At 35.0% G+C, this 12,334-nt stretch overlaps 3 protein-coding genes across 10 annotated transcripts; 1 reads left to right on the plus strand and 2 right to left on the minus strand.

The window, feature by feature from the left end:
- Positions 1–447: 447 nt before the first annotated feature.
- On the minus strand, positions 448–3,654 carry LOC140969826 (pentatricopeptide repeat-containing protein At5g47360). Of its 8 annotated transcripts, XM_073431320.1 has the most exons (4): positions 3,465–3,641; positions 3,105–3,147; positions 2,309–2,505; positions 448–2,037 (listed from the first exon to the last, which is right to left on the minus strand). In XM_073431320.1, the coding sequence occupies exon 4, from the start codon at positions 1,954–1,956 to the stop codon at positions 733–735; it is 1,224 nt and encodes a 407-aa protein (XP_073287421.1). In that variant the 5' UTR covers positions 1,957–2,037; positions 2,309–2,505; positions 3,105–3,147; positions 3,465–3,641; the 3' UTR covers positions 448–732. The 8 variants fall into 8 exon arrangements, with proteins under 8 accessions (XP_073287421.1, XP_073287420.1, XP_073287417.1 ...); XM_073431319.1 differs by having other exon boundaries at positions 448–2,501; positions 3,528–3,654; XM_073431316.1 differs by having other exon boundaries at positions 448–2,505; positions 3,528–3,654.
- Positions 3,655–4,597: 943 nt separating this feature from the next.
- LOC140969838 (uncharacterized) lies at positions 4,598–6,602 on the plus strand. The gene is made up of 2 exons (XM_073431346.1): positions 4,598–4,844; positions 5,096–6,602. The coding sequence occupies exons 1-2, from the start codon at positions 4,833–4,835 to the stop codon at positions 6,308–6,310; spliced, it is 1,227 nt and encodes a 408-aa protein (XP_073287447.1). The 5' UTR covers positions 4,598–4,832; the 3' UTR covers positions 6,311–6,602.
- Positions 6,603–7,322: 720 nt separating this feature from the next.
- On the minus strand, positions 7,323–11,131 carry LOC140969814 (nudix hydrolase 8-like). Its single transcript, XM_073431293.1, has 9 exons — positions 10,715–11,131; positions 9,741–10,003; positions 8,972–9,037; positions 8,721–8,858; positions 8,432–8,509; positions 8,294–8,344; positions 8,151–8,185; positions 7,910–8,018; positions 7,323–7,671 (listed from the first exon to the last, which is right to left on the minus strand). Exons 1-9 carry the CDS (start codon positions 10,833–10,835, stop codon positions 7,465–7,467), a joined length of 1,068 nt encoding a protein of 355 aa, XP_073287394.1. The 5' UTR covers positions 10,836–11,131; the 3' UTR covers positions 7,323–7,464.
- Between the last annotated feature and the right edge of the window lie 1,203 nt (positions 11,132–12,334).

The raw sequence follows: 12,334 nt of genomic DNA on the forward strand, positions 1-12,334 counted from the left end.
TTGCACAAGTATTTATCATCGCCGGTAACAGAATATCTTGTGATGATTTTTTGAATTCATGAAACACAGTGATCTCAAGTCTTTTATAATACTCATTTTAACCAAAAAAATGTATTTACCAAAAACTTATCCAATATACGATATTATTACGATCAACTAAAACAGAAAAAAAGAAACTGGTAACAAATGAATGAAAAGAAATTGGCGCGATGTATGCTCATGACATATACGGTAAACCAAGTTTTTTTCTTTTTTTCTTTTTAAACAACATACCCAATTGATAAAGCCAATATTAAATAAGATCAAGTACTGAACAAATTTTTATCCAACAGCATATGTTATTTTCTTTTCATTAATCGGACATAATTATTACTTTTAATCAGCTTTTCATGGCTGCCAAAATATATAATGTTCATACATTAACTAACGAAAAGTATGAAACAGATCAAAGACATAACAAGGTCTCATAAATTACTAAAAAATCTGTAACAAACAATTTGTTTTTTCACAAAAATCAAAAGAATAAGGAGGGACCTTCTCTGTTACGCCAACGGCCTTGCTGCCAAAAGCCAATACTTCAACAGTGAAAATCAATCAATATCGGAATCCATTCATCTCAACACATAACAAGCCACAGTGCCGTAGGGATTCGTTTCAGGTCATCTGGCATTTGCCAAAATTTGCCAAAACATTCAAAAGGCAGTCACATGAAAGCACAAATCTTGCTCGCCATTAACTATTAGCATTAGCAATACGGGAAGCTAGACCATCTTCTCCAACACTTTTAAGAAATTTGATTATATTTTCAGCATGATGTCGTTTCAGCAAAATTCTTTGATCTGCCATAATATTAGCAATTTTTGTCATTTCCGTGAGATGATTTCCTTGACAAAGTCCAGCCAAGATAACTGAGTAAGTCTCAGAATCAATGGGTGGCAAAATTCCATACTTTTCTAGAGAATCAATAAAGCCAAACGCATCTAGCACTCGTCCCTCTGAAAATACCCCTTCTATAATGCTACCTGAAGCCAAACCATTAGGCCTCATACCACGAGTAATCATCATCCTAAACACATTCTCTGATTCCTTACACATCCCAGCCCGGCATAGGGAAACAACAAGAGAACTATATAGCTCATCATACTGAATACCAATAACACTAACTTTGTCAATCACTTTATGAGCCTGATCTAGATGCCCTTCCTTACAAAGCCCGTCCATGATAGAAACAATTGTAACTTTATTTGGCCTGATTCCCAAATAACACATTTGGTCCAAAATCCTAGATGCTTCCATTGCCTTCCCTTTCTCCACAAAACCCTTAATAACAGATGTATAAGTTACGACATTTGGCTTCCGCTCTCCCTTTTCTTTCTCCATCCCATCTAAGAACTCCAATGCCCTCTCCAAACTCCCATGCATACAAATTCCATCGAGGAGTGTAGAATAGACAACAGAATTTGGTATGCATCCATGTCCCTTCATGACCTTAATCAATCCAAATGCATCCTCTAACCTCCCTGCATCACAAAGCCCCTTAGTGATCGAAACATATGTGATCACGTCCGGATAGAGATCAATCAAACCCATCTCTCTCATCAACCCCATTGCCTCATCTAACTCACCCTTCTCAATGACTAGTCTAATCACTACATTGTATGATACCGTGTCTGGCCTGCAATTGAATTCTTTCGTTTTCCTCAAAACCCATAAGCCTAGTTTTGCATCTTTAGCAGCTCGACATAAATTTAAAATAATCTTGAACATCCTGACACTAACAATACAATCTTCAGCCCTGTATGCATTTACAACATCAACAACCAGTTGTGGCTTTTGATCAATCTCCAAAAATTTACATGCCTGGGCATACATATAAGCACTGTGCCTGTAGGTAGATTGAAGGCCAGCCCAAATAAAGAACCTGAGAGCCAATTGGGGCTTATCAATGGCGCACATTTTTAAGACGTGTGTGATGCAAGGATAGTCCAGCTTGGCTTTCACAGTGTTTAGTGTTGTTTCCACATGATTCTGATTTTTCTGTAAATGAGTGAGGAACTTTTGAGCAGCTGGTGAAGAATAGGTTCTGAAAAGAAGGAAATTTGAGTGTAGAAAAAATGGGGATTTAGATGGAATTAAGGAAGAAAGGTGATTGAAGATTGGGAGGAATGATGGCATTATCTCGGTCAACTTCAATTTCAAAACTTTTAGTTATAAATGGGACTCGTCAATGGAGTACGAGAAAAAGAGAAGAATCAAGCTTCTGGTTCAACACAGCGAAAGGAAAAGAAAGACAAAATGCAGTGCTTACTGGTTTATTATGCCTCACATCAGAGACACTGCAACCACCGTATGAGTGCCACCCTGATGTTTTATTTTAGCATATACAGTATAATGGAAAATCAGTTATAAAATAAGAATGGGTTATCAGCCCAAGAGACAAAATGGCTCTTTATGATGAAATGGGGATTGCGATGCGGTCTTGTGGAGTAGAAAAAATCAGACTGCCTGTACAAATGAAAGCATTAGTAAACAAAAAATCTCAAGATCTCAATTTTGGTATATGTATAATGTTAAAAACCCACTGACAAATCCAATTATTCACATCTGCCATGCATGAACCAAAAGTTACATTAAGGAAAACTTTGCAACATGACCATCTAACTTAAGTATTTACAAGATAGTAAAAAATACAAACATGAGATCGTCTATTGTCAATTCTTGGGGGATCTCGCTCTATGTAAAAAGAGTTACTCGTGCGAATATGATTAGATGGATCAAACCACCTTACGGCTCTTTAAACTTAATACAGATGGTTGTACACACACAAACAGAGAACGCCATACATGATAGCAACTCGTTGCATATGTACGTATCTAAAGTTGAGTACGACATTTACGCAAACACGTAGTTTGCAACCAGCAACAGCAACCAGCAACCACAGAAAATTCCATCAACGTGACAATGAAAATTTAATGCCAACAATGATTCAGTTTAAACCAACAAGCATCAATTCAAATCAATAATACGGTTCACCGTTATAAACTTATTAAGTTACGAAACACTTCCCGAGCCAATTTAAGAAATATCAAAAGCATGATACTCACCAATAAACTACTGGCACCATTTATGATCCTCCGAATAAATTCCCTGTCAGTAAAACAAAACAACTCTTAGTCAAAAAAATGCAAGTTCCATCACTATTAGGGTTACAAAAATTAGAAACTTACAACCCACGAAGATTTCTATTAAAGCATTGGTTAATGAATCACATTGAAGGACCTAAAAAATTGAAACTTAACTAATAAGCTTTTGAAAACCATCGGCAGATGAAACTCAACGTCTGATTCTGATTCTAAATCAATTGGAAAGCTTAAACCTTGAAGAACATCGAAAATACAACGACAATATGACCATGAAAAAAGAATCACACACTTGGGAAAACATTAGACTCGAAAGGGAAATACCCGATCAAGTCAAAATGTTGTTCAAGATATGAACTTTCGAAGGCACAAAGTAGTGTTCGATACCAATTTCATCGTACTCCAAAATCGACTATCAAAGTAGTGTGCGTTCCAGTTGGATTTTGGATTGATTTGGAATGACTTTTTGAATCTACATAATTTTTCTCCGTCATCTTTTTAATTTGGTTATTTGCCAGTGTTTATCTAATTTGTTAGCAAATTTTATATATATATAAATTAATTAAGTTTGATTAAAATATAATTTTACAATACACTAATTCTTTACAATGATTTCAAAGTTAATAATTGATGCTTTTTTTTTTTTTAAGAATTCTGAATCACAATTCTTAATTTTCTCAAAATCTATTACCAATTCAATTCTAATATATATTTTTATGAAAATTACTTAAAATTTCGTTAAAAATATTTCATAACTAAAAAAAGTCTTGTAATAAATTTTTTGTCTTGAAAAGACATTCATTTATTTTTAATACCAAAAAACTCCATTTATCAAGGTTTGGTACTTTCTTGTTCAATCAATCCTTACAAAAATTTTACTATTTTTTTTCCCAAAGAAATTTTTATGATACAACAAAGACTTACAAGATACACAAGTAAACTCGTACATGAGACTCAATCGTATGCACATTTTTCATATACTCTAAATCAATCTCTCGGAAAATATTTAGTATCGGCCAGTTAGTTGTGTCAAATCAAATTAATTAAATCAAACAAATATTTGACTATTTATGAAAAAAATTCGAATTTAACCATACATGACACTCCAATACCCACTCAACCAAAACCGTAAACACACACAAAGAATCCTACGTCAACTCCACCAAAACTATGAAATTGAAGAATGTGGACGAAGAACAAGCGAAGGAAAGAATACCCTCCCAAGAAAATACATTCAATTTTTTTAATAACTAAAGCTAGCGTACGCACTCCAAAAGAAGAATCCAATCCACATTCACGCAACCTATTTGCCTCCCCAATCTTGTTTTAGTTTTTAATATAGGAAAATAATTTAATTGTTCTGATCAGACAGCATATATTTAGTTTGATGTATGGAATGAAATCACATGTTTACTTCGAACCAAAATATATATAAAAAATCAAACATTGTGATTCTTTACAGGTAATAAGAGGAAAATCGTGACTCCCAAAAACTTTCTCCCCACTCCCTCCACTTTCTTTGCTTTTGCTTAGTCTCTAAGACTCCGCTCCTCTTTTTCAATTCTTCTTTAACATTCTGCGAGACTATCCAAGATCCAAAGCCAAGTTTATCTTCTGTAAGTTCTTCCATGGCAGATGCAGCTTCTCAAACTTTGAAATCCAAAAAACTAGTCAGAGAAATCTCTTCGGATCATGCTAGCACGAGTAAGTTTTTCAACCATTTCTTGTACAAAGCTGGCATTGTTGTAATTTTCTTTGTTTTGCTTCCATTCTTTCCTTCACAAGCTCCTGAATTCATTAACCAAACCATAAATGCTAGAAGTTGGGAGCTTCTGCAACTGATATTTGTGGGTGTAGCTGTTTCTTATGGATTATTTAGCAAGAAAAATGACGGGACGGAAAAAGATAACTTAAACTTTGACAATGCTCACTCTTATGTGTCTAAGTTGCTTCAGGTTTCATCTGTTTTTGATGATGAATCTGAAAACCAAACTGTAGTCGATGAAAATAAGGTTGAAACATGGAATTCTCAATATGTAAGAGGGGAACCCGTTGTGTTAGTGGCCAAAGAAAGCTCTGGTGTAACAGAAGAGGATGGTTCCCGTTCAGGAATCAGCCAAAAGCCTTTGTTGTTACCTGTTAGGAGCTTGAAACAGCGGGTTTTGGATCCTAAAGAGGTGGATTCGGTAGATGATTCAGGTGGGCGAAAGGGTTCATTTGACCGGAGAAGGTCAAAAAGATTTATCACCAGTTCAAGAAAATCAAGAAATGGGGACTTTGAAGGGTTGAAGTCTGAAAATTTGGAGGGGGAAAAGGAGGTAAATGCCGTTTTCAGCTCGCCAATATCAAGAATATCAAGAAATGGGAGCTCTGAAGGGTTGAGATCTGAAAATTTGGAGGGGATAATGGAGGAAAATGTGGTCTTCCCCTCGCCAATTCCATGGAGATCGAGATCAGGAAGGATGGAGATGAAGGAAAATGAGGATGAGGATGAGGACTCAGAGTCGAAAACGCTAGAATCTAGATCATTTAAGTCATCGATGCCTAATTCACCACCAAAAAAACCATCTCCTTCACCATCTTTTTCATCCGAATCCCATGCGAAAAATGGCGAAGATCATGTGGCGAGGAAAAAGAATTTCTCCTCTCCTCCACATGCACCTCCTCCAACGTCTCTCCCAAAATTGGTAATGAATAAATCGAATTCGGGCATATTTATAGATGACAGTGTTTCTTCTGAGAAGGTCATGAGGCGAAGCGTGAGAAGTATTCCTCTAGCGAAATTGGGTGAGAGTGTATTGGAGCAACAGTCAAGAACGAATCCCAGCCCTGAGTTAAGGGCTAAGTCTGTTCGAACATTTAGAACCAATGAAAAGTTGGCCAATCATGAGAAGTTCCCAAAAAAAGAGAACTACGAGTTCGATGAAAAAGTATTTACACAACCCTCAGATGAAGAGTCGGAGGTAGAAAATGAAGATGATTGCTTTGAAGGGAGTTCAGGCAATAATGAAGAAGCCGCAATCGATGACACTGCTAGTGATGTAGGACCTGATGTGGACAAGAAAGCGGATGAGTTCATAGCGAAATTCCGCGAGCAGATAAGATTACAGAGAATTGATTCGATCAGGAAATTGACTAATACACAGCATGCTGGAGCTGGAAAGGCCTGAGGTGCTGAAAGATTCATGTTTTCTTGGCATCAGATATCACAGTATGCATTTCTTTTTTGCATACACAGATTATGGGTTGTGATTTTTATCCTTTATTTTAAGCGATCGTTATTCTCATAAATTTCTCTGAAGCCAGAATCTGGTAAAACTAGATCAAAGCTTGCAGAACGTGGTATTCGAGTTGGCTTTACGAATATATGTTTTGACTCATCTCCATTTCAAAACTTGTGTTTTCCCTGAGAAAACTCTCCCGGAATTCTTTAATTTTCATGAAGTTAATACGTTCCTTTCATGCACATTGAATCAATTAACCGACGTTGCTTGTTCAGTTTGAATACCAAATTGTCACGCTATGGATCGGTGATATTGTCCAAAATTCAAGATAATTTCCATAAACACACAAACTTTTGTTTCATAAAATCGCGAAGCGGTTCTTAACATTGTAAAATAAAGTACACTGTCCAAACCGATTTACAAGCTATAACAAGAATCCCTTAAAAAAGACTGTATTTGATACTTGTAATAGATGGTCTGATTTATCCTAGTTATATTAAATAGACATGCAAAATAGTATATTGGTCGTTCAAAATAACTTTCTCCACTATCCCACGTCTTCTCCATCCATTTCCTCGTTTCTTTTTTTTTTTTCGTTCAGTGGAATGAATGTTTTACAACTCACTCTTTTTCTTTTTTTCAAATTCAGAAATTTTTTAGAGTGAAATTGTTGTACCTGATAAAAAAATGTCTATTTCATCTGATTTTGGTGATTGAGGTTTTTGCTTTGTTATTATTTTCAATTTTTTTTATATATATTTCACTTTATTATATTTTTTTATCGACAAAACAAATTGGTTGATGTTTATGAAGTTTTTTATTTTATGATCATAAAGTATCATACATTATTGATTTTTATGCTATCAATGAAACAGTAAACGATGGTCGAGACAAAATTCAAATAATAATTTCTATTTATACGTAGTACAAAGAGATGTTGACATAAGTCGATCAATACTTCAGTAAGTACCAAAGCATATAAACCCATCAGTTGCTACACCAGTAAAATAAGGGAATTGAGGAACAGATTCTGCAAACATTATATTTACATGACACCGTGTCACATTTGTATGCACAGATTCTGTAGTAGAAGGTTTTCTTTACTCAGCTCGACAGTCGGAGTCCTGGTCCTTGACGCCGTTGAAGTACAACGACGATAATTTTCCATCAAATTTGGAGAATAATTGATGCACAGATAATCCGCAATATCGCTTCTCAAGTTGTGCAACGCAAATGTCAATGATTTTCTTGAACATCCTGTCCTCTTGGATCAATGGTTGATTCGCAAAATTGTGGAGAGGCATCCACTGTGCAGTGACAAACACGTAAATTGAGTTAAAACGTGTGAATATTGAATAATCATGGGAATGATGGGCATTTCTCGAGTAATTATTTATTAAATAGTTACTCAAGATAATAATCCCTTCAGATGCTGGTTTTACGTCATATTTGATATCTAAATCATTTTACAAGTCGAAGCACATGCAAAAGGACCAGGTAATTTCATATTGAAATGTTCTTACTCAAGAAAAACATAATGCTTACCTTGGCCGCTTGGATTTCATGATCGTCAACTTTAATTGCTGTTGACAGTGGTCTCAACATGCAGACAAAGAACAGATCCGATTTCTCGAAAGAAACATCATGAGCTTGCCTTGTGTGAAATATGCAAGGGTTGATCATGAAATCGAAAAATACCAGTAACATTAAAAAGCCATATTTATGCATAATGAATTCTTGAACGTTCCACTATACACTTGAATACATGCAGCAGTTAGTTTTTTACCTGAAAGCTACAACTTCCACAAATTCGGTATCAATCTGGCACAACAGCGAAAATCATATCATATTCCACATCTACGCACAGTATGGTATAGAGGAATTGACTGATCACAGAGAAATTAGCTAATATCAAGTAATCTTATGTACCCCAGTTTCCTCTTTTACTTCTCTTACAGCTCCCAAATGGATTTCCTCCGACTGACAAAAATTATACGATTAATACAAGTGAGGGATACAAGTACCTGGACAAATAATCACTTAAGACTTCATAGTAATAAAACACACTTCGAGAATGAAACCGGTAGGAATTTTCCATAAACCATGAAGTTTGGGAGCACAATGTTTTTCTTGCACTACTAGCACCTGTTTGATTGAAAAATGAAACGTAATTTCAGTAAATCTTCAAACATATTTGATTTTTTATTCATAAGACAAAGGCTCGGTACAAGTATTTTCAGGCCAACATCGTAACTAAGTGAAACGTCAGAACCATGCCAGCCCAAAAACTGAGGGGTATAGGAATATAGCGGACCCTCATATAATATTGGATCTTCGTAAAGCAATGAAAACTAACCTCATCATTATCGTTGATCACAAAACCACCAACTCCAACATGATGAGAAGCGTTAGATGGTAGAAGGGATGGTCCATCCGGGATCCAGAAAGTCAGCATCACGAATGATCTTTCGGCATGATGATACAGGAATCCTTCCTGTGCAAAGCTAACCAATTTGATTTAGGCATGAATTTGAAAATGCTGGGCAAAATAGGTAGAGATTGTTTGGTATTATTGACATTGTCCAATTGAAAGTTTGCAGATGTTACCTTTACAGCCACGGGAACAAGATCAGATTTTTCAAGTGGCAGCTTCAACCAAACTCCCTTCTTTCCCTAAAATTATTTAGCTTTAGATTATGAATGCCCTCAAAAATTCAATTTCAAGAAAACTGAAATAGCCGGCACCTTGTAATGAAAATCAAAGTTCATGGAAGGAATACTTTGGCCAGTTTCAGACTAAGCAACTAATTAAGAAACATATAACATCAAAGCCAAACTTCATATACCAGAGTAGATTGAACAGTCTCAAGGTGAAGAGCAAACTTGACATGTGTGATGTAAAATTTGGAGGGATTGTTTTCCAAACTATCAAGAAATGTTTTGAAATAATTGTAGTTCATATGGTATTGATTATTGAAATTATGTCACGTTTGAAAATAAAAAATAAAAAAGGCTCGAGGAGGGGGGATGGTATTTTTTCGAATTCAAACTATGACATATCAAGAGACCAAAAACCAATACTCGAAGGATCGGTTAAGTTCGTGTGATGTGATAATAAAGAACATTAAATATGAGGATAATAAATTGAAATATTGGATAATATAATGACATATAACTCCAATTATTGCAGAACTCGAGCCGAACACTCGACAAAACAAGGGCGTGTAAACAATCAATGCCTTGTTCTTAGCACAAACAAGTGCCTAAGGAGACTTTTTATAATTAATAATACATGGTAATGGATAAAACTCAAAATTTCAAGCCTTTTCACATAAAAATACAAGTGAAGTTTAGGAAACTACATAAGAGAATATACCTTTACTTTCCAATGGTGCACTGACAAATGAAGTACCCGTGCAAACACATTGGGATTGGATGGCAATCTCTCAGGATTTACCATGACTCCACCATATTCATCATCAAATGCATCAAGTATATCGATCTTTTTAATGAAGGCGCTTGAACTCGATCCATTTATTCGATCGATTTGATAAGAATATGAGTCTATATAATCATGTTGGCCAACTGCAGAGGTGGTATTCTGTGAAGTTTCTGAATAGGAAGCCCTTGGACAATAGCCTGGAGATGAAGAGAAAAAGGAAAACAGGAATTTCTTCAGATTTTTTTTTGGCATATTCTGTTTCCATCAAAGACAAGTCAGAAAGCAAGAGAAATAATGCAATGTGAATTGAAAATACAGCAAGTGGAAAATTTATCCCATTCCATGACATCTTTTCCTCGTATTTTTTATTAATACAGCTCTGATCATACCTTAACCTTTACAAGCATGAAACTATGGAAAAAGAGCATCGTTCTCGCTCCATTCCATCCTTGATAGTGACTTTTTGTTGAACTAACACATGATCTTAGCTCTAGCGCTAATTATAAGATCGAATATGTAAAATTTCTCTTTTTTTAAGCAACATGTACAATTTTTATTGAAAAGTAAAGTTAGTGATAGCAGCGCAACTCAAACATTTTACAACTTATATCACCCTCAAACACCTATGACCATCAATTGTTGCTCTTAACAGATAAGTACAAAACATTCTCAGCAGGTAACAGGACTAATAGAATCTTGCGTTTTTTGAACAGCCATTAGTCAATATTCTTCAAGAATAACCTCACAATTTTTCTGATTCCCAGCAAGAGGTTTGTCAAAAAGGCATTCCAAAGCACTCATTAAACGCTTGCTAAAGATTGAATAAACAGAACTTATAATGAAAATGCATGGTTTCCTCACAGAATCGCCCTTTTTTGTCTTGGGAAATTGGGAATCCAGAGTTTTACCTCTGCAGGAACACCCCAATGGACTGCCTTTAACAATACGTCTCGAGTTTAGTAAAGGGTTCGAAAGCATCATCTCTGAACCGGAAGATAATGACTTTGAGCTAAAAATATTAAGAGCCATTAATTTGAACCAAAGATCTTTCAAACTTAACCCACAAATCAACCGATGACAGACAATCCTATGCACATATATGAACAATCCCACATTAACAGAAAGCAAAAATCATCTTATCCCTCTCTGAAAATATTCCAAGAACCCTCCACATTATTGCGTGAAAACAAGAAAATTTCTTGGGATTCTTCACAGTTCACCCTTTGGCAAAAACTACGAGTACAGGCAAAAAACAAAGTGGAAAAGACAAATAAAACAGGATAATTAAGAGTATGAAAAATCCCACATTTTAAAATTATAAGTATCATGAAGTGGAACGTAGCGAGAACTTGTGGTGGGAAATAGGCTTCGCTTGAAAGAGACTAGCAATCAACACTCTACTTTAAAAAAAATCTAACCAGAAACGCACAAGCTAACCAAGTGAAATGCACATCACGTGGGTCCGCCGGTCACGTACGGACAGAGGCCGAGATAGATCGGAAGTGCCGAGGGTTTTGGTCTGGAAGTCTGGAACAAAATATGGGTCGGTAAAATTATGTGTAACAGAAAATGGATAAAGCAAAGGATGATAAACAACATTCAGATCGTCGAACAAAGTGTTGGGAATCGAACTACTCCTCTTTGATCAAACAGTCGCATGTTACACTAATTCGGATGTCTTTTTAAAGAATCAAATATTTTATTTTAATAATTAAAAAGTTGATTATCAAAGTACATGTTAATTTTTCATTAATCTCTTAAAATTAAACAGACATAATACAATAAATTTGCGGGAATTTCCTTCCTTCTTTATTTCCTTTTTTTTTCAGCTAATTTGCTAAGACTATATCAAGAAATCAAAATTTGCCATAAACCTGTGAAGGTTCAGTCGATTGCCAAAACAAAAACCTAATCTTAAAACATAATAATTTTAAAAAAAGCTAATAAATATGAATAAAAAAGCTAATAAAGATGAAAAATTCAAGAATACGCACACTTGTGCTAAAATATAAATAATATCTTATGCCCAAATATTGAAGAATGTAAGATTACATAAGTTTGACCCTAATCACTGTTATTGGGATTGAACCCGTTCCTGTGGGCTCAAATTAGTTTATTTGTTATTGGGCCCAGGGGACAGGAGTCACGTGATCTTTGTGTAATGGTAATTTGATTCAAATAAATGACAATTATTTTTTACTTGGGCTGATTTATATCATAATTTCAAAATTCATTGACTTAAAGTTTCAACATGTTAAAAAGATGTAAGAGTCTTATAATCTCAATGGATCGAGTTTTCTTTTATTTTTATTTTTTAAAAAAAAATTCATGAATGGGTGGAGTTTTAGAATCAAGAAAACTCTGCTATCATTCTTTATTATCCCATTAATTTATTATTGAATAATTTGTATTCACCTTCCATACACTTTATGTTTTTAATATGTATTTGGCGCAATCATATATCTTTTTACTTGTTATAATATTTTTTTTGACGTGAGAACCCGCAAATATTATCTTTCGGTGCGCAC

The sequence above is a fragment of the Primulina huaijiensis genome, unplaced genomic scaffold (genome assembly GCF_012295235.1).
Source record: "Primulina huaijiensis isolate GDHJ02 unplaced genomic scaffold, ASM1229523v2 scaffold42781, whole genome shotgun sequence".
NCBI classification, from domain to species: domain Eukaryota; kingdom Viridiplantae; phylum Streptophyta; class Magnoliopsida; order Lamiales; family Gesneriaceae; genus Primulina; species Primulina huaijiensis.

Coding starts and splice junctions, on each gene's coding strand:
- LOC140969826 (XM_073431319.1), bottom strand. CDS start 2,175: ATGCCATCATTCCTCCCAATCTTCAATCACCTTTCTTCCTTAATTCCA.
- LOC140969814 (XM_073431293.1), bottom strand. CDS start 10,835: ATGGCTCTTAATATTTTTAGCTCAAAGTCATTATCTTCCGGTTCAGAG. Junction 10,004..10,714: donor ATTGGGGTGTTCCTGCAGAG/GTAAAACTCTGG, acceptor CTTCATCTCCAG/GCTATTGTCCAAGGGCTTCC. Junction 8,345..8,431: donor CTACCGGTTTCATTCTCGAA/GTGTGTTTTATT, acceptor AATTTTTGTCAG/TCGGAGGAAATCCATTTGGG.